Here is a 22086-nt window from a genome sequence, read left to right as displayed (position 1 = left end):
CGCAGCTGGACCACACCCCAATCGGGCCACAGCTGGCCCCTATAAAAGGCTATGAGCCAGGAGCCCAGGCAGTCTCTCTCTGCCTTCAGAGGGAGATGGGCCTGGCTGCTGGAAACTAGAGAGAAGGTACCTGAGTGAAGCAGGGCTGGGGAAAGGCTGAGGAGCTCCAGTCTGGAAAGCCCCAGGCTGCAGCCTAGCTATAGGCCAAAGGTATTGGGGGTTGCAGAGGGCAGCCCAGGGGTAGGACAAAGCAGCAGGTCCAAACCCTCCTTGCCAGGGATGAGTTGGCTGATACTGCAGTCTGCCCCAGAGTGTGGGGCTAGACAATGACTGGCAGTAGCCATACACTGAGGCAAGGTGGGGATAGAAGGTGGGGGTTCCCTGGGGAGGGGGAAACCCAGTTACAGGTTAAAGAGGCACCGGGGTCCTGGGAGGGACTCGGGCCAGTAGCAAACAGGTGGATCACCGGCCTGCAGAGGGTGCTCCGGGCTGGAATAGAGCTAATTCCCCAGAGCAACCAGTAGGAGGCGCCGCAGGGGTGAGTCGAACCCGTTACAGTGGGATAACTCACATGACTGGAGTACTGTCATGGATGGATATAAACTGTTCAGGAAGGACAGGCAGGGCAGAAAAGGTGGGGGAGTTGCGTTGTATGTAAGAGAGCAGTATGACTGCTCAGAGCTCCAGTATGAAACTGCAGAAAAACCTGAGAGTCTCTGGATTAAGTTTAGAAGTGTGAGCAACAAGGGTGATGTCGTGGTGGGAGTCTGCTACAGACCACCAGACCAGGGGGATGAGGTGGACGAGGCTTTCTTCCAGCAACTAACAGAAGTTACTAGATCGCAGGCCCTGGTCCTCATGGGGACTTTAATCACCCTGATATCTGCTGGGAGAGCAATACAGCAGTGCACAGACAATCCAGGAAGCTTTTGGAAAGGGTAGGGGACAATTTCCTGGTGCAACTGCTGGAGGAACCAACTAGGGGCAGAGCTCTTCTAGACCTGCTGCTCACAAACAGAGAAGAGTTAGTAGGGGAAGCAAAAGTGGATGGGAACCTGGGAAGCAGTGACTATGAGATGGTCAAGTTCAGGATCCTGACGCAAGGAAGAAAGGAGAGCAGCAGAATACGGACCCTGGACTTCAGAAAAGCAGACTTTGACTCCCTCAGGGAACTGATGGGCAGGATCCTCTGGGAGAATAACATGAGGGGGAAAGGAGTCCAGGAGAGCTGGCTGTATTTTAAAGAATCCTTATTGAGGTTGCAGGAAAAAAACATCCCGGTGTGTAGAAAGAATAATAAATACAGCAGGAGACCAGCTTGGCTTAACAGTGAAATCCTTGCTGATCTTAAACGCAAAAAAGAAACTTACAAGAAGTGGAAGATTTGAAAAAGGACCAGGGAGGAGTATAAAAGTATTGCTCAGGCATGCAGGAGTGAAATCAGGAAGGCCAAATCACACTTGGAGTTGCAGCTAGCAAGAGATGTTAAGAGTAACAAGAAGGGTTTCTTCAGGTATGTTAGCAACAAGAAAAAGTCAAGGAAAGTGTGGGCCCCTTACTGAATGAGGGAGGCAACCTAGTGACAGAGGATGTGGAAAAAGCTAATGTACTCCATGCTTTTTTTGCCTCTGTCTTCACGAACAAGGTCAGCTCCCGGACTGCTGCACTCTGCAGCACGGTATGGGGAGGAGGTGACCAGCCCTCTGTGGAGAAAGAAGTGGTTCGGGACTATTTAGAAAAACTGGACAAGCACAAGTCCATGGGGCCGGATGCACTGCATCCGAGGGTGCTAAAGGAGTTGGCAGATGTGATTGCAGAGCCATTGGCCATTATCTTTGAAAAATCATGGTGATCGGGGGAGCTCCCGGATGACTGGAAAAAGGCTAATGTAGTGCCCATCTTTAAAAAAGGGAAGAAGGAGGATCCGGGGAACTGTCAGCCTCATCTCAGTCCCTGGAAAAATCATGGAACAGGTCCTCAAGGAATCAATTCTGAACCACTTAGAGGAGAGGAAAGTGATCAGGAACAGCCAGCATGGATTCACCAAGGGCAAGTCATGCCTGACTAACCTAATTGCCTTCTATGAGGAGATAACCGGCTCTGTGGATGAGGGGAAAGCAGTGGAGCATAAACTTTAGCAAAGCTTTTGATACGGTCTCCCACAGTATTCTTGCCGGCAAGTTAAAGAAGTATGGGCTGGATGAATGGACTATAAGGTGGACAGAAAGCTGGCTAGATCGTCAGGCTCAATGGGTAGTGATCAATGGCTCCATGTCTAGTTGGCAGCCAGTTTCAAGCAGAGTGCCCCAAGGGTCGGTCCTGGGGCCGGTTTTGTTCAATATCTTCATTAATGATCTGGAGAATGGCGTGGACTGCACTCTCAGCAAGTTTGCAGAAGACACTAAACTAGGAGGAGTAGTAGATACGTTGGAGGGTAGGGATAAGATACAGAGGGACCTGGACAAATTAGGGGACTGGGCTAAAGGAAACCTGATGAGGTTCAACAAGGACAAATGGAGAGTCCTGCACTTAGGACGGAAGAATCCCATTCACTGTTACAGACTAGGGACCGAATGGCTAGGCAGCAGTTCCGCAGAAAAGGACCTAGGGATTACAGTGGACGAGAAGCTGGATATGAGTCAACAGTGTATAAGTAGGGGCATTGCCAGCAGATCGAGGGATGTGATCATTCCCCTCTATTCAACACTGGTGAGGCCTGTGTCCAGTTTTGGGCCCCACACTACAAGAAGGATCTGGAAAAATTGGAAAGAGTCCAGCGGAGGGCAACAAAAATGATTAGGGGGCTGGAGCACATGACTTATGAGGAGAGGCTGAGGGAACTGGGATTGTTTAGTCTGCAGAAGAGCAGAATGAGGGGGGATTTGATAGCTGCTTTCAACTACCTGAAAGGAGGTTCCAAAGAGGATGGATCTAGACTGTTCTCAGTGGTACCAGATGACAGAACAAGGAGTAATGGTCTCAAGTTGCAGTGGGGGAGGTTTACGTTGGATATTAGGAAAACCTTTTTCACTAGGAGGGTGGTGAAGCACTGGAATGGGTTACCTAGGGAGGTGGTGGTATCTCCTTCCTTAGAGGTTTTTAAGTTCAGGCTTGAGAGAGCCCTGGCTGGGATGATTTATTTGGGTTTGGTCCTGCTTTGAGCAGGGGGTTGGACTAGATGACCTCCTGAGGTCCCTTCCAACCCTGAGATTCTACGATTCTATGATAGCACAGGACAACAGCCACAAGAGTGAGGAATGAGCCTCTACACACTATACCAATAAACAGTGAATTCCTGTGCAGAGGAACCAATGGGGATGCATCAGCCAGACCTTTTTAGCCTACTGACCAAAGAAATGCTCCAAACAAGGGGGAGTTGGCTTACTTGTTACTTGGAGGAAGGAAATGTTCACTAAGTCAAGATAAATTTCCTTTTCTTTCCCAGCTACAAGGCCCACAGACCTGTAACCCAGGGGACTTCCACACCAGGGAGCCTTCAGGGAAGGGTCCAACAGAACAAAAGCTAGGGTGCTGAACTCCTTCTCTGCTATGGCAGACCACAGCGCAGGGCACCCTCCTACAAAGGCAGCATGGGCTGGTGCCTGAATGTCCAGCTTGAAACACTGTGGGAAGGTCTTAACAGGTGGCCAGGCTGATCTAATACACTGTACAGTTAATACGATCCCTTGGCCCCAGAGGTCGCTGCTGGTCTCAGTGAGAAGCCGTGGATGCTGGTTGCTGTAGAGACTCTGACTTGTAGGTTGCCTGGATGCACCATATCAGCTATCTCAACGTGGTAGATTTTCAAGCTGTCTTCCCTTTAGATGCCAGATGGTAGAGCACAAATAGAGCATTGGACACCCAGTCAGACATCTGGGGTGAGATGGTGTAGGCCATAAAGAGGGGAGCACAATTTCTTAGGCTCTGTGAAAAAGAGGGTTAATTTTTGGGATAAAAGCCAGGTCTGTTTGAAGAACCCCCTTATCATTGGGGAACATGCAGGACTGATCCTCAGTGGATAGGTTGCCAGCTCGGACACCATCTGTGATGAGTGGATGGCTACCAGGAACATCACCTCGATGTTCTGAAAATACCTGGATACCTTCCTGAAGGGCCAAGTCAGGTGTTAAGAACCAAACTAAGGTACTATGGCAGCGCTCAAAGGCCTTAGAAGGACTAAGTAAGGATGCAGCAGTGGGGAAATGTCTGATACCCCGGTGTGAAGAAATCCTCTGCCTGCTGTGGAGGAAAATGCCCTATACAGAGCAACCACTTGACATTACGACATTGAAACTGTCAAGCCCTGGATCTGACCCTCCTGTAAGCATCCCAAGGTTGGTGATAGAGACGGTGAAGAAGGACAGAAGCTATGTTTCTTGCAGTACTGTTTCAATCATCACTAGATTCTAGATCAGGAAGAACTTATGAAAACTTTTGTGGATGCCAGCAGAGTGGAGATGATGTCATTGGAATATCACATGATGCTGCTCAAAGGCCATGCTGTCAGTTTGGGGTATCCTGGCTCTGGGAGACACATTGGCTCTGCTCTTCCAGAGAACAATCTTAAAAGAGGACTGTGGGGTCAGACCAGGGCTGGCGCTTCCATTAGGATTCGGGGGGCGGCATTTTGTGCGCTCCCCACGGAGCACGCGGAGCTTCCGGTTTTGCTCCCATCGTGCCGCTGAAGAAGGACCTTCTGCCAACGTGCTGTGGAAAACAGCGGCAGGCAATTGAGCAGCTCAATGACTGCTGCTGTCGCCTGCGGCATTTCGGCGGAGGGTCCTTCTTCAGCGGCGCGGTGGGAGTGGAACCGGAAGCTCCCGTGCGCCCCATGGGGAGCTCACAAAATGCCGCCCCCCGAATTCTGCCTAGGGTGCCAGAAACTCTGGCGCCGCTCCTGGGTCAGACTGAGCCATGCTTAGATCAGAGAACTAGGGCCTCCTTGGCCAATATGGAACTGCTAATATTACCCTTTAACCCTTTCACAGATTCATAGAATTGTGGGACTGGAAGAGACCTCAATAGGTTTTCTGGTCCAGTCCTCTGCACTCAGGGCAGGACTAAGTATTATCTCTAGACCATCCCTGACAGGTGTTTGTCTAACTTGCTCTTAAAAACCTCCAATGACCGAGATTTCACAACCTCCCTAGGCAATTTATTCCAGTGCTCAACCACCCTGACAGTTAGGAAGTTTTTCCTGCTGTCCAACCTAAACCTCCCTTGCTGCAATTTAAACCCATTGCTTCATGTCCTACCCTCAGAGATTAACAAGAACAATTCTCCTACTTCCTCTCTCCTCCTTGTAACAATCTTTTATGTACACCTCTACCTTGGTATAACACTGTCCTCGGGAGCCAAAAAATCTTACCGCATTATAGGTGAAACCGCGTTATATCGAACTTGCTTTGATCGATCCACCGGAGTGCGCAGCCCCACGCCCCCAGAGCTCTGTTTTACCGTGTTATATCCGGATTCGTGTTATTTCAGGTCACGTTACATCGGAGTAGAGGTGTACTTGAAAACTGTTATCATGTCTTCCCTCAGTTTTCTCTTCTGCAGACTAAACAAACCCAGTTCTTTCAATCTTCCCTCATAGCTCATGTTTTCGAGACCTTTAATCATTTTTGTTGCTATTCTCTGGACTCTCTCCAATTTGTCCACATCCTTCCTAAAATGTGGTGAGCAGAACTGGACACAATATTCCAGCTAAGGTCTCATCAGCGCAGAGTAAAATGGAAATATTACTTCTCCCATCTTGCTTACAACATGCCTGCTAATACCTCCCAGAATGTTGTTTGCTTTTTTTGCATCAGTGTTACACTGCTGACTCATATTTAGTTTATGACCTTGAGATCCCTTTCTGGAGTACTTGTTCATAGGCAGTCATGTCCCATTTTGTCATTTCCCATTCTGTCTGTGTGTGACTGAAAGTTCCTTCCTAAGTCCTTGCATCTGTCCTTTTTGAATTTCATCCTATTTACCTCAGATCATTTCTCCAGTTTGTCCAGATCATTTTGAATTTTCATCCTATCCTCCAAACCACTTGCAACCTCTCCCAGCTTGGTATCATCTGCAAACTTTATAAGTGTACTCTCTATGCCATAATCTAAATCACTGATGAAGATACTGAACAGAACCAGACCTAGGACTGATCCCCATGGGACCCCACTCGATATGCCTTTCCAGCTTGCCTGAGAACCACTGATAACTACTCTCTGGGAACAGTTTTCCAACCAGTTCGGCACCCACCTTTTAGTAGCTGCATCTAGGTTGTATTTCCCTAGTTTGTTCATGAGGTCATGAAAGACAGTATAAAAAGCCCACTTCCCCTCTATCCACAAGGCTTGTTACCCTGGCAAAGAAAACTATCAGGTTGGTTTGACACGATTTGTTCCTGATAAATCTATGCTGTTACATATCACCTTAATATCTTCTAGATGTTTGCAAATTGATTGAATAATTATTTGCTCTATTATCTTTCCAGGTACTGAAGTTAAGCTGACTGGTCTGTAATTTCCTGGGTTGTCCTTATTTCCCTTCTTATAGATCGACACTATATTTGCCCTTTTCCAGTCCTCTGGAATCTCTCCCATCTTTCATGAGTTTTCGAAGATAATCCCCTCCTGATCTCCTGGATAGTTAGAATACAGGACTGGTGGAGACCTGCTTGGTCACTGAGTCATGTCCTTGCTGTCAAAGACAGCCCCATCATGAGATCCCATTGATAAACTTATTGTGTTTAGCTGAGTAGCAGGAAGAAGGCATACAGGAGGCCAACTGGTCACCATAGGGAAAAAGCATCTATGCCTACAGCCCTTAGATCCCTGTTTCGGGAGGGAAGCCAGGAACACTGCAGTTTGTGTGACAGGCAAACAGGTCTTTCAGTGAGACCAAAATTTCCTCATTAGGAATTGGAAAACCTCTGGGCATAGACTCCACTGCACCTGAACCAGCACTTCCCTGCATAGCCCGTCAGCTGCCAGGTTTTCTCTCCTTGAACACAATGAGCTTGGATGGGGACTTGGGAGTTTTTTTCTCCACCCAGGACATCTGAAGGTCATCTTCCTTCTAGGGTGATGTAGTGATGCGGAACTCACCCCTGCGGCACCTCCTGCTGGTTGTCTCTAGAAATTAGCTTGTCCAGCTTCTGGAGCACCCTCTGCAGGCCGGTGTCCCACTGCCACTTGGCCCCTGTGTCCCTCCCAGACCCAGTACCCCGTTATCTGGGGTGCTGCCCCCTGGCAGTAACCCCTCACTCTCAGGGTCTCCCCTCCCGGGGGAACCCCCAACTCTCTATCTCCACCTTGCCTCAGTCGTGGGCTACTGCCAGTCATCATCTAGCCCCCGTTCCCTGGGGCAGACCACCCCGCTACAGGTGATCATAGAATCATAGAATATCAGAGTTGGAAGGGACCTCAGGAGGTATCTAGTCCAACCCCCTGTTCAAAACAGGACCAGTCCCCAACTAAACCACCCCAGCCAGGGATTTGTCAAGCCTGATCTTAAAAATCTCTAAGGAAGGAGATACCACCACCTCCCTAGGGAACCCATTCCAGTGCTTCACCACCCTCCTATTGAAATAAACTTTCCTAATATCCAACCTAAATCTCCCCCACTGCAACTTGAGACCATTACTCCTTGTTCTGTCATCTGGTACCACTGAGAACAGTCTAGATCCATCTTCTTTGGAACCCCCTTTCAGGTAGTTGAAAGCAGCTAACAAATCCCCCCTCATTCTTCTCTTTTGTAGACTAAATAATCCCAGTTCCCTCAGCCTCTCCTCATAAGTCATGTGCTCCAGCCCTCTAATCATTTTTGTTGCCCTCCGCTGGACTCTTTCCAATTTTTCCACATCCTTCCTGTAGAGTGTGGCCCAAAACTGGACACAGTATTCCAGATGAGGCCTCACCAATGCCGAATAGAGGGTAATGATCACATCCCTCGATCTGCTGGCAATGCTCCTACTTATACAGCCCAAAATGCCGTTAGGCTTCTTGGCAACAAGGGCACACTGTATCCCGCTTCTCGTCCATTGTAACCCCTACGTCCTTTTCTGCAGAACTGCTGCCTAGCCACTCAGTCCCTAGTCTGTAGCAATCCATGGAATTCTTCAATCCTAAATGCAGGACTCTGCACTTGTCTTTGTTGAACCTCATCAGATTTCTTTTGGCCCAATCCTCTCATTTGTCTAGGTCCCTACCCTTCAGCATACTTACCACTCCTCCCAGTTCAGTGTTATCTGCAAACTTCCTGAGAGCGCAGTCCACGCCATCCTCCAGATCATTAATGAAGATATTTAACAAAACCGGCCCCAGCACCGACCCTTGGGGCACTCCGCTTGATACCAGCTGCCAACTAGACATGGAGCCATTGATCACTTCCTGTTGAGCCTCATGATCTAGCCAGCTTTCTATCCACCTTATAGTCCATCCAGCCCACACTTCTTTAACTTGCCGGCAAGAATACTGTGGGAGACCGTATCAAAACCTTTGCTAAAGTCAAGGAACAACACATCCACTGCTTTTCCCTCATCCACAGAGCCAGTTATCTCCTCATAGAAGGCAATTAGGTTAGTCAGGCATGACTTGCCCTTGGTGAATCCATGCTGACTGTTCCTGATCACTTTCCTCTCCTCTAAGTGCTTCAGAATTGATTCCTTGAGGATCTGCTCCATGATTTTTCCAGGGACTGAGGTGAGGCTGACTGGCCTGTAGTTCCCCTGATCTTCCTTCTTCTCTTTTTTAAAGATGGGCACTACATTAGCCTTTTCCAGTCATCCGGGACCTCCCCCGATCGCCATGAATTTTCAGAGATAATGGCCAATGGCTCTGTAATCACATCTGCCAACTCCTTTAGCACCCTCAGATGCAGTGCATCCGGCCCCATGGACTTGTGCTCGTCCAGCTTTTCTAAATAGTCCCGAACTACTTCTTTCTCCACAGAGGGCTGGTCACCTCCTCCCCATGCTGTGCTGCCCAGTGCAGCAGTCTGGGAGCTGACCTTGTTTGTGAAGACAGAGGCAAAAAAAGCATTGAGTACATTAGCTTTTTCCACATCCTCTGTCACTAGGTTGCCTCCCTCATTCAGCAAGGGGCCCCCACTTTCCTTGACTTTCTTCTTGTTGCTAACATTCCTGAAGAAACCCTTCTTGTTACTCTTAACATCCCTTGCTAGCTGCAACTCCAAGTGTGATTTGGCCTTTCTGATTTCACTCCTGCATGCCTGAGCAATACTTTTATACTCCTCCCTGGTTATTTGTCCAATCTTCCACTTCTTGTAAGCTTCATTTTATGTTTAAGATCAGCAAGGATTTCACTGTTAAGCCAAGCTGGTTGCCTGCCGTATTTACTATTCTTTCTATACATCGGGATGGTTTTTTCCTGCAACCTCAATAAGGATTCTTTCAAATATGACTTCATCCCACCTTGTTCACTGATGCAGGCCATTGCACTGGTGTCTATTCTGAGTAGGAAGAGGGAGCTGCTCACCCATGGGGCTAGAGCCCGAGTCCATAGCAAATTATCCTGAGCTCTACCCCATTTATTCTGTTTCCTCCCCTGATCTGTACAGGTTACCTGAATTGAACTCATCTCCATGTGAGCTCCCCATCCCTCCAAGCTGGCATTACATGTAGCACTATCCTGTCCGGCCTGGCTATAGAAAACAACAGGCAATGAGCCACCATCTGAGAGGTTATGAGACTCCGGGGAAGTTGGACTCTCCGGTCGGACACACCGAGCTGTGAGGAGGCAGAGACCACAGAAAAGACTGGAGAGCCCTCATGAGCACTCAAACTCACTGCAGTGTGTCCACACACAGCAAACACCCCAGCAGTGACACTGGGGCAGGTTGAGATATCCTGGAGGCTGCTGACTGAGCAAAGCAGGGAATTTGTCTCACCTCTCTTGAGGAATGACTCCCCCCCCCCCCCGTGCGACAGTGGGCCATTCCTAACCCCAGGTGAGCTCTGTGTGTGATGGGGCCTGGGTGGCTCTTCCTGGTTTAGGATGAAACTGCTATCCCAGGATCCGGATTACCTGGGAAGTGTTTTGTGCCACTCGCCCTCTGGAAGGAGCATCACTGAGGATGGTCAGAAGTGACTCCTTCCTGCCTGAGGGCAGCAACCATGACAACGAACCCTTCACAGTTACTCTGGGGCTGTGGTGAGGCCAAAGGGTGATGAGCTGTACTGGATACACTGGGATCCAGAGGTGACACATAAGTCTGTGGTGACGCTGACGATCGGAGACGGGGATGGCTGCATCTTTCACCTTTACTGAGGACAGACAGGCCCTTTGCTGATCACCGCCAAGGTGGGACTTCAACATTTGTTTTAAATCTGGGCTTCCTCAGGATCTCACTGAGATGTTTCAGACCAAGCATGGTCCTACTGTGCCGATTTCTCCTTGACCAGGGACAGGGTGGAGTGCATGCCCTGTCCCCTTTCTGGGACTAGCACTGGTTCTACAGCCCCAATCTGCCAGAGATGAGGACAACCAACCACATTCCCCCCTCTTCTGAGGGCCCCGGGGAGAGAAGGGATCAATACGGAAGAAAGTGATTTGGGCACATCCAGCACACAGCGTTTCTGGACAGTGTGCTGAACCCACTTGGTGGAAGTGATCAAAGAACAAGGATCCACATCCTGGAGAAGATGACCACCTGTGTGCTGCTCCATCCCAGTCTGCTCTGGAGGTGAGGATGAGCAGTGAGCCTTGTCGGTGTGTCACCCCTGGATCAGGCATCTCTGTTTGTAGACATTTTCTCCTGAAGAAGCCAGGAATGTCTCATCTGCTAAACAGCTGGTCCAGAAGCCTGGGAAGGATGGTGTGGGTTTGGAACAGGATCTATATCCCCTCCTGTGTGCCTTGGCAGGAGCCAAGGGTGTCTTTCCTGTGTCTGAGGAGTTGGCTGCTGCCTTACCCCAACGATTCCCAGATAATTTCTCCTCCCAAACACTTGGATGATGCTAAGGTCACTGCAGCCTGGACAGCTGTATTCCAGGCACAAGCTGCATATGCTGAAAGGTAACAGCATTGCAGCCCCTGGCTCCAGCTGAGGACCAGAAGGGCATCCAGATGGGAGTCAGAAGTGATGACTGCTGCCAGGGAAATTGTTCTGAGAGGCCCCCAGACCAAAGTGCTTCCTGTATTTGAGAGGGCTAGATTCATATAGAATGGCCAGCCAGTCCTGCTGGACAGAGCATGGGACGCAGCGGGAGCTCTCTGGGATGCGGAGGATGGCTCACAATGTTGTGTCCATCCTCCCATCTGGGAGCAGGCCTTAGAGTTAAATCTGCCTCTGAAGGCACTGCTGTGTCCTCAGCTAGAGATGTCCCTGCTGCATCAACCTTAGGAAGGGAAACAGACTCTGATTCAGACTGGTGCACACTGTACCATCTCTTAGCCACCTTGCTCCATCTCTCAGTGTCGCTTGGGGCTGCCCGTTCCTCAGCCATGTTGAGAAGAATATGCGGTTTGGTTTGGGATACTCAGAGATAATACTGCTGAGTGGTATCACTGCTATTCTGATCTGTCTGTCTTAGATGTTTCCTTGGGCAGGCACTCTAAACTGGAAACTGCCCTCTTACACATGAATTCAAAGGATCCCAGCTGGAATTGAAGAGCTGTCACTCCTCCCAGGGGGACACTTGGGGCTTCTCTGCCTGCCAGACCTGGATTTGTGCTTCCTTCTCTTGGAGCTGCCCCTCCCTGGGGAATCAGCAGACTCTGACCCAGACATAGCTGAAGGATCCTGTGCCTGTATTTAGTTCCCCAGAGCTGCCCTGCTTTTCCTGTGGCCTTGAGGAGGAGAAGGAGCCTGATGGCTGTGGGGACTGGTCCATTTGCCCAGTGGATGCTCAGCATCAGATTTTAATGGTGACAGGGACATCTGCTGGGAGAGTTCATAGGCTGCCATAACAGAGCGGGAGATTCCCATTCCCTGTCCCTGACCCCACTGTTTGCCCAGCAGTGAGTCCCTTGCCTGTGTCTCCTGAGCGGGAGGCTCTGACCAAGTCTGCACAGAGCAGAAACCCCAGGGAATGGTCACTATGGCGGAGCCAGGTCCATGATGGGGAAATCCCAGGGTTCAACCCATCTCTGACCCGTGCTGGACAGAGACTGGCAGGGAGCAGAAACCTCCCCTGGGGATTGGGCTCCAGCCCAGCAAGGTTGGGAACACACAGCAGGCCGCTGGGGGAACCCCTGGGGTCTCTGTGCTGCCAGCTCCTTAATGCCTTCTCCTGAGTCTCCCCTAGCCCTGGATATGTTTGAATGGGGCGAGTGGGACAAGCTGCCCAGCCTGTGGCTCCTGGCTCAGGAGAGGGGCTCAAAGATGGTCCCTGCCCCGGCCGACTCTGCTGAGACATGCAGGGCGGCTGGTCACAGAACATGCAGAGATCCCCAGCCAGGTGCCCAAGAGGAGTGGGCTGGGTCAGGCCTCCCCACCCACCCCTCTTCTCCTCCGTGCTGCACTCCATGAAGCTGAGCAGGGTGGGGGCACGGATGGGGTCTCAGAGGGACCACACTCCGAATTCCCCCATGTGCATGTTGGGGGCAGACGCAGCTAGAGAGGGGAACACTGTTGGTGGCCAAGATGCAGGATTCAGGACAGTCTCCAGCGAGCTGGCAGCCTCAGGACTGCGAAGAGCGGGTGAATGGGGGGAGGAGGGCAGGAGGGGGTAGGAGGGACAGTGGTTGGGGAGGGAGTGGCAGGGACAGAACAGCAGCTCCCCAGCGCAGGCTTAGGGGCCGGGGAGCAGAGCCCCTCTCTCAGCACTGGGGAGGCCGGTGTCCGTGTGAGCAGGTGAGGTTGGACAGGCTCAGGAGCAGGGGACCAATGGGTGAGACTAGTCAGGAGAGGGTTAAACTAGCTACAGAGGGGGTGCGCTAGGGGGGCAGACACTTGGCAACCCTCCGCCCTGTCGCTTAGTCCTGGGGCAGGGCCGCCAGGAACCCAGGTGTCCAGGACAGGACAGGACAGGAATTAGTTCTCATTGCTGCTGTCCCAGTGGGAGCCAGGAGGGATTCAAGGGAGGAGCGGAGGAGAGGGAGGCTGGGTACCGGGGACAAAGCACAATCCGGAGGCCTGGCCAGGTGGCTACAGCCCCGCACACTGGGGACCGAGCAGGAAGAACAGCTCTTTACACATCTATTGATAGTGTGCAGGGGAACCTGCCTGACCCTGGGGCTCCAACCAGGGGACACGTGCTGGGGTTTGTGCTGTCAGGAGTAAAGAAGCCCGGGAGTCTCTGCACGTTAGAGGGGCTGATTCTCTCACTAAGGCCTGATCTACACTAGGGTGGGGGGTCGAACTAAGGTACGCAACTTCAGCTACATGAATAGCGTAGCTGAAGTCGAACTACCTTAGTTCGAACTTCTTACCTGTCCAGACGCCGCGGGATCCAAGTCCGCGGCTCCCCCGTCGACTCCACCACCGCCGTTCGTGGTGGTGGAGTTCCGGAGTCGACGGGAGCACGTTCGGAGTTCGAACTATCGCGTCTAGATTAGACGCGATAGTTCGAACGCCGAGAAGTCGAACGCTACGCGTGGACCCGGCAGGTAAGTATAGACCTACCCTAACTCTCCAGCCCCAGTTGATGTCAGACCCTCACTCTGTGGAGTAAAGAGGAATCTGACCTTAGATAAATTCACTTGGGAAATAAGACAACATGAACAATAAAGGAGGCTCACTGGTGAACAGCTTCTCCCCAGGGCTGGGTGAATGCAGCCCTGCCTGCTCTTCTGACTTTACTGTGTGTCTCATGATATCAGGGTGGTTTGTTAAAGCCAAAGCTCCTGGACTCATGGGATTAGAGAAGAGTCCCAGCTCTCTTTTCTTACAGCAGTAACTTCTAGCCCTTCTAGCAGCAGGGAAAACCCGGAAATTGTCCCCTAAAGGCTCAAAGCAGAGGGCAAATAAAAACAATCTCCAATATTATCCCCAAAGTACTCACAAAATTTAAGCCAAAGTCAGGATTTTTTGGGGCCTGACTCGTGATATCTGAACACTTGGGGCTGTTGATATTGGGATTCCCCATCACTCGGTGTCTGCGAATTGAGACAAGACATCTCAGAGCCCTGCTCTAGCTATAGGGTCTGACGGCATCACTGTTGTAGACAGGAGGAACAAGCCCCTGGGTGACCAGGAAGCTGGGCAAGCACCTCTGCTGCTCTGCCTGGGAAATGACCACACATGACCGGCAGGCGGGGGGGGGGGGTCCCCTGAAGGGCAGCAGAGGCCGCTGCAAGTGGGACTGGGAGCAGAAATCTGGGGTTTTGGGAGAGGACAGCATGAGAGTCCCATTTTGGAGGGTGTCAAAAAATGTCTTTCACGTGAACCCTGCATTCTGTAGCACACCCCCTGTCCATTTGTCCCCCACATTCACACTGACTCCCATGAGAAAATGTCCCTGTAGGTGCCTCTGTCCCCTCCCCCACATCCCCAACATGGATTCCTGTCTCTCTTCCACCTGTTTACATCAATGCCCCTCCCGCCCATATCCCTGTGTCCCCATGGCCATGGGTCGGGTTGTGTCCCACACTCACCCTTGCTGTGGTTGTACAGCTCATGCAGGGCGTTCAGACTTGCTCTGAACCATACCTGGAAGCGCCGTGCACGCCAGGTCAGCTCATCCCAAAACTCTGGGCCCTCGTTCTGCGCCATCCACGCTGTGCGGGGCTCCATCCTCTGCGTCTCGCTGGTGTATTCGAAGATCACCTGATCATCCACATACCCAACAACGCTGAACCAGGGCAGTTCCGGGCTGGGCTCTGACACCACAGTGCTGAATATGCGCCTGGAGTGCAGGCCTGAGGGGGGGAGATTGGGAGAAAGGAGGTCAGACTGACCCAACCCTGCCAGGGAGCCCCTCGCAATATGCAAGAGATGGTGCCAGCCCTCAGGAATGCTCCTGTGAAAGGGAGACCTGGGAAAGAACCCACACAATGGCCTGACAGGAGAGAATGAGAGGTTTGGGTAGGAGAAGGGGGACAGGGCTGAATGGGGGGGTGAGGAGGGGAAGGGGGTAGGGAGGTATGAGGGGGGAAGGAGCATGTCTGAGGAGTAGGGGAGCAGACAGGGAAAGTGTATTGGGATACAGGGGCTGAAGGAGTGTGAAGAAGGAAAGGGGCCCCAGGAGGAAGGGCAGAGATGGAGGGGGATGTGAGGAGCAGGAGAGGATGTTATGGGGGAGGGTGGAGCAGGAGAAGGGTTGGGGCTGTAGGATATGCAGGAGCTGAAGCTGGGGAAGGCAAGGTGGGCAGGGGGATGTGTCCAAGCTGCAGGTGGAAGCCAGGGCCCCAGCTGTGCACACAATTTACCATAATTTATTAAGAACATAAGAACGGCCAGACTGGGTCAGACCAAAAGTCCATCTAGCCCAGTATCCTGTCTTCCGACAGTGGCCAGTGCCAGGTGCCCCAGAGGGAATGACCAGAACAGGGAATCATCAAGTGATCATCCCCTGTCGCCCACTCCCAACTTCTGGCAAACAGAGGCTATGGACACCATCCTTGCCCATCCCGGCTAACAGCCACTGATAGACCTATCGTCCATGAACTTATCTAGTTCTTTTTTTAACCCTGTTATAGTCTTGGCCTTCACAATATCCTCTGGCAAAGAGTTCCACAGCTTGACTGTGCACTGTGTGAAGAAATACTTCCTTTTATTTGTTTTAAACCTGCTGCCTATTAATATCATTTGGTGACCCCTAGTTCTTGTGTTATGAGAAGGAGTGAATAGCACTTCCTTATCTACTTTCTCTACACCAGTCATGATTTTATAGACCTCTATCCTATCTCCCTTAGTTGTCTCTTTTCCAAGCAGAAAAGATCCAGTCTTATTAATCTCTCCTCATATGAAAGCTGTTCTATACCCTTAATCATTTTTGTTGGCCTTTTCTGAACCTTTTCCAATTCCAGTATATCTTTTTTCTGATAGGGCGACCATATCTCCACCCAGTATACAAGATTTATCATGGATTTATTACTCCTGTTGAAATTTTGCAATGGTTGCATTCGGCGCCATAGTAAAATAGCAGAATTCCAACAGGAGTAAAAATTTATGTAGAAGCAGTATATTTTCTGTCTTATTATCCATCTCTTTCTTAATGATTCCCAACATTCTGTTTGCTTTTTTGACTGCTGCTGCACGTTGAGTGGATGTTTTCAGAGAACTATCCACAATGATTCCAAGGTCTCTCTTGAGTGGTAACAGCTAATTTAGACCCCATCATTTTATAATAATAGTTGGGATTATGTTTTCCAATGTGCATTACTTTGCATTTATCCACACTGAATTTCACCTGCCATTTTGTTACCCAGTCACCCAGTTTTGTGAGATCCCTTTGTAACTCTTCGCAGTCTGCTTTGGATTTAACTTATTCATGCTGTGGCTGCATCTCGGGTACCCAGTAGGGATCTGGCCCTCTGTTGTGCCAGGGACTGCATAGGTCCTGCCCACAGAGCTCACAGGCTGATCACCCATCGCTACAGTCATGTTCACCTCACAGATCCACAAGCAGGATCAGGGCCAAAGTGGGGGGTGGGAAAGGGCGACGGCTCCCAGACAAAGGGCCTGGCGCTGCAGAGACTGAACCCCTGATCCCTTCACTCCGTTGAGTGTCCCACTGACACAAGACATGGCTCAGGGGAGTTACACACGTCTGGGGGTCTGGGGATCAGGCTGACACAGGCTGATGGCTTGTTTGGTCCTGTTAGTTCCTCAGCATCCCTGGGAGCCTTCACTCACCTGAGTAATGTTACACACAGTGTTTGCAGGATCAGGCCTTGTTCCCTAGTTCCTAATTGCCAGTTACAGACCAGAGCCCCTGCCCGTGCTGGGCGCTGGACACACACAACAGGCACAGCCCTGCCCTGGTTTATGTATGAGCTGAAGAACAGACGGATCTAATGGGGGCAGAGCTCTCCCCTTTTCTTCCCCTCAGCTCCTCCAGCTGCCAAAAGCCCTACATCCCTCCTGCCAGCACCAGCCACTGTCCATTTCACTCCTCTTCAGCCAAAATCAGAGGGCACAACCCGGTGAGCATGGCTGTTGACACTGCTCCTCCCTGGCTAACTAATTAAAGAGTCAGTGAAGCAGGGGGACTGGACCCAGGATCTCCCACCTCCTAGGTGAGGGCTCCAAACACCCAGCTACAGAGCCATTCTCACACCCCTGCTCTCTGGCCCACGTCTAGTTCTCCCCAGTGGAACAACTCCCACAGGGGTACTCTGCTGTGGAGGGGGCCCCACAGCAGAGTACCCCACAGCTCAGAGGCTAGAGCACTCCCCTGTGAGGTGGCAGAGCCCTGCTCAAATCCTTTCTCCTCACAGGCAGAGGGGGCCTGGAACCAGGAGTCTCCCACACCCCAGGTGATGCCCAAACCACTGGGCTCCTCCCACACTGTTGTGTGAGCTCATGTGTGGGTCTGAACCAGCAAGCAGCCTGAGCACACCCAGGCCCACAGACGAGTGCAGAGGACACCTGTCGTCCCTTGGTGCATGCATTGCTCTGGGGCAGGCTAGATAAAAATCAATGATTAAAAAAAATTAAAAAATCATTTTTTTTATTTAAATCAGATTTTTTTTCATAAAATGCTTTTTGAGGGAAAAACCTATCTAAAGGCAGATATGTTATAGCTCAAAGATATCTCATCATGGAATAGGGACTATATTATATACTATATTCTATAGTATGAGACAATAAATTCATGTAATGTTAAGAAAAGTTTTGTAAATGAGTTCCAATAATTCATGGATTAGGGACCAATCTTAGGCAGGGAGAAAGGGAGGGATAGCTCAGTGGTTTGAGCATTGGCCTGCTAAACCCCAGGTTGTGAGTTCAATCCTTGAGAAGGCCACTTAGGGGTCTGGGGCAAAAATTGGTCCTGCTAGTGAAGACAGGGGACTGGACTCAATAACCTTTCAAGGTCCCTTCCACTTCTAGGAGATTGGTATATCTCCAATTATTATCAGGTTCCAGAGGCTTCTATATAGATTATTTAGGTTAAGCTTTCTATTTATCCAATGGGACTCAGTGCTCAGTCTAGAAGATACCATCAAAGATGCTTAGTTTTGCAGTTCTCAAACTGTGGATTTGTCTCTCCAGGGATAACATGCTTGTTAACAGCAAAAATGTTTTTAAATAAATAAATAATATATAGAGGTGAGAAATAACAGACCTGAACCCTATTGTCCCTCTGCAAATTTGTGTACACAGAGTCAATCCCTTACCTCTCTCTAAAAGTGCAAAGTTTCAAAAGTTCAATGAATAGAAGATTGTTGGGGGCAGAATAGATCTGGACAAGAAGAAGTCTGGAGATAAACGTGAGACGGGAGGGACAGGCAGTAGAAACAAAAGTGGAATTGTCTGAGCAGCATATTCCAGAAGTCTTGAATTCTTTCTGAGTGTAGCCTTCATTGATTTGAGATCTACCATACCATTCTCTCACTAGAAGGGAAAACCTATAATGGCAGCAGGCCATAAAAGAGACCCAGTTTGGGAATATTTTAATGAATGAAACAACATCATGAGAAGTGTTCCTTCTCAGGAGGACGCTGCGTTGGAGATGAGGAAAGGAACATGTCTGAACATGCAGGATCTTCAGGCTGGTAAACTTTTTTATTTCATACTTCTTTCTTAAGGACTCCCTGTCTTCCTTCTGGACTATTCTTGAATTCTCATGTTTGAGCAAAAAAATACAGTTGTTACTCTATGGTACTATCATGTGTGATGCAGTTGTGATAAAAAATAAATAGCTGAAATAGGCAGATCTTCCTTTTACAATTTCACCTTTAAAGTAGTACTGTGTGTCAGTGAATGCAATGAGTAATATTAAATGAGCAGTATGGTAATAATAATTAAATAACTACATTGACTTATTTAGTTTAGGAGAACCCATCATAGAATCATAGAATTCTGGAAGAGACCTTAGGAGGTCATGTAGTTCAATCCCCTGTTCAAAGCAGGGCTAATCCTCAACTAAATCATCCCAGCCAGGGCTTTGTCAATCCGGGTTTAAAAACCTCTAAGGATGGAGAGTCCACCATCTCCCTAGGTAACCCATTCCAGTGCTTCACCACCCTACTAGTGAAATAGTGTTTCTAATATCCAACCTAGACCTCCCCCACTGCAACCTCAGACCATTGCTTCTTGTTCTGTCATCTGCCACCACTGAGAACAGCTGAGCTCCATCCTCTTTGGAACCCCCCTTCAGGTAGTTGAAGGCGTCTATCAAATCCCCCCTCACTTTTCTCTGCTGCAGACTAAATAAGCCCAGTTCCCTCAGCCTCTCTTCGTAAGTCATGGGCCCCAGCCCCCTAATCATTTTCATCGCCCTCTGCTGGACTCTTTCCAATTTGTCCCCATCCTTTCTGTAGAGGGAAGAACAAAACTGGCCTTCTTGGCAACAAGGGCACACTGTTGACTCATATCCAGTTACTCGCCCACTCTAATCCCCAGGTCCTTTTCTGCAGTACTGCTGCTTAGCCAGTCGGTCCCAAGCCTGTTGCAGTGCATGGGATTCTTCCGTCCTAAGTGCAGGACTCCGCATTTGTCCTTGTTGAACCTCATCAGATTTCTTCTGGCCCAATCCTCCAATTTGTCTAGGGCACTCTGGACCCTATCCCTACCCTCCAGTGTATCTACCTCTCCCACCAGCTTAATGTCATCTGTGAACTTGCTGAGGGTGCAATCCACGCCATCCTCCAGATCATTAATAAGGATGTTGAACAAAGCCGGACCCAGGACCGACCTGTGGGGCACCCCACTTGATACCGGCTACCAACTAGACATCAAGCCATTGATCACTACCCGTTGAGCCCGACAATCTAGCCAGTTTTCTATCACTGTGACAGGATCAGGCCAGAAGTCTACATGAGAGTGATAGAAGGTAGTTCCGCGCACAGGTTCAGGTAGGCAGGCAGAGCTTCAGAGTCTCAATGCATGGATGAGATGATGGTGTAGAGAGGAGGGGTTTAGATTTATGAGGAACTGGGGAAACTTTTGGGATGGGGGGAGCCTATACAGGAGGGATGAGCTCCACCTAAACCAAAGTGGAACCAGACTGCTGGCACTTAATATTAAAAAGGTTGTAGAGCAGTTTTTAAACTAAGAGATGGGGGAAAGCCGATTGCTGCAGAGGAGCATGTGGATCGGACACAGACTTCTCTTAGAGGAGAGCCTATTGATAGAGATTCTCTAGGTTATAGTCAGGAGGAGAGGATGGAAGAGGATAAAGTAGGGGCCAGATCAGACAAGAAACATTCACATAAAAAAGAATCCAACACATCAGAAAAGGGCAGAGAAATAAACAGTGACAAGTTTTTAAAGTGCTTGTACACAAATGCTAGAAGTCTAAATAATAAGATGGGTGAACTAGAGTGCCTCGTGTTAAAAGAGGATATTGATATAATAGGCATCACAGAAACCTGGTGGAGTGGGGACAATCAATGGGACACAATCATTTCGGGGTACAAAATATATCAGAAGGACAGAACAGGTCATGCGGGTGGGGAGGAGTGGCACTATATGTGAAAGAAAATGTAGAATCAAAGTAAAAATCTTTAGTGAATCCACATGTTCCATAGAATCTCTATGGATAGTAATTTCATGCTCTAACAGTAGGGATCTATTATTGACCACCTGACCAGGACAGTGATTGTGACGATGAAATGCTAAGGGAGATTAGAGAGGCTATCAAAATAAAGAACTCAATAATAGTGGGGGATTTCAATTATCCCCATATTGACTGGGAACATGTCACCTCAGGATGAAATGCAGAGACAAAATTTCTTGATACTTTAAATAACTGCTTCTTGGAGCAGCTGGTACAGGAACCCACAAAGGGAGAGGCAGTTCTCGATTTAGCCCTGAGTGGAGTGCAGGATCTGGTCCAAGAGGTAACTATAACAGGACTGCTTGGAAATAGTGACCATAATATAATAACTTTTAACATTCCTATGGTGGAAAGAACACATCAACAGCTCAATACTGTGGCATTTAATTTCAGAAAGGGGAACTATGCAAAAATGATGGGGTTAGTTAAACAGAAGTTAAAAGGTACAGTGACTAGAGTGAAATCCCTGCAAACTGCATGGACACTTTTCAAAGACACCATAATAGAGGCCCAACTTAAATGTATGCCCCAAATTAAAAAACACAGTAAAAGAACTAAAAAAGAGCCACCGTGGCTTAACAACCATGTGAGCAGTGGGAGATTGTCATAAACATACAGCTAAGGGTAGCATAAAATCCCTCCTTTACCTGTAAGAAGCTCAGATAACCTGGTTGGCACCTGACCAGAAGGACCAATGGTGAAAGAAGATACTTTCAAATCTGGGAGGGGGAAGGCTTTGTTCTGTGCTCTGTGGGTGTTCTCTCGGGAGACAAAGAAAGAGACCAAGCAAGTAATCTAGCTCCTACTGAAATATCTAATATTACAGAAATAGTAAGTAATAGCAAGGAAATGCATTAGAGTATCTTTTGTTTTAGCTTGTGAATTTTCCCTGTGCTAAGAGGGAGTTTATCCCTGTTTTTGTAACTTTAAAGTTTTGCCTAGAGGGGAAATCCTCTGTGTTTTGAATCTTCTTGTTACCTTGTAAAGTTATTTTCCATCCTGATTTTACAGAGGTGATTGTTTTATCTTTTTTCTTAAATAAACTTCTTTTAAGAACCTGATTGTTTTTCAGTGTCCTAAAGACCCAGGGGGGTTGATCTGTGCTCACTTTTTAACCAATTGGTTAGGATATTATTCTCAAGCTTCCCCAGGAAAGGGGGATTTAGGGTTTTGGGGGGGGGGGGATATTTTGGGGGAGGTAGGGCTCTAAGTGGCCCTCCCTGAATGTTTGTTTAAATCACTTGGTGGTGGCAGCAATACCAAGGGCAAGGAAGGAATTTGTGCCTTGGGGAAGTTTTAACCCTAAGCTGGTAGAAATAAGCTTCAGAGTGGAGAGGGAACCCTGACAGAGATAAAAAGGCATCTTTTAAAAAGTGGAAGTCAAATCCTAGTGAGGTAAATAGAAAGGAGCATAGACACTGCCAAATTAAGCGTAAAACTGTAATAAGAAAAGCCAAAAAGGTGTT

General features: G+C 49.1%; 1 protein-coding gene across 4 annotated transcripts in view; it reads right to left on the bottom strand.

Moving 5' to 3' along the window:
• Positions 1–14807, bottom strand: part of LOC120405620 (major histocompatibility complex class I-related gene protein-like) — a 54395-nt gene extending 39588 nt beyond the window's left edge. For 3 of the 4 annotated variants that reach the window (XR_005598724.1, XM_039539275.1, XM_039539274.1), the window contains exon 1: positions 14550–14807. Coding sequence is in view for 2 of the 4 variants with exons in the window: in XM_039539275.1 (XP_039395209.1) it covers positions 14550–14688 (139 nt within the window). In the remaining 2 variants the exon portion in view is untranslated. The remainder of the gene's footprint in view (positions 1–14549) is intronic. The other variant, XR_005598725.1, reaches the window with a different exon arrangement.
• Between the last annotated feature and the right edge of the window lie 7279 nt (positions 14808–22086).

The sequence above is a fragment of the Mauremys reevesii genome, linkage group 5 (assembly GCF_016161935.1).
Source record: "Mauremys reevesii isolate NIE-2019 linkage group 5, ASM1616193v1, whole genome shotgun sequence".
Lineage (NCBI taxonomy): Eukaryota > Metazoa > Chordata > Testudines > Geoemydidae > Mauremys > Mauremys reevesii.
This window is presented reverse-complemented; position numbering and strand designations above follow the sequence as displayed.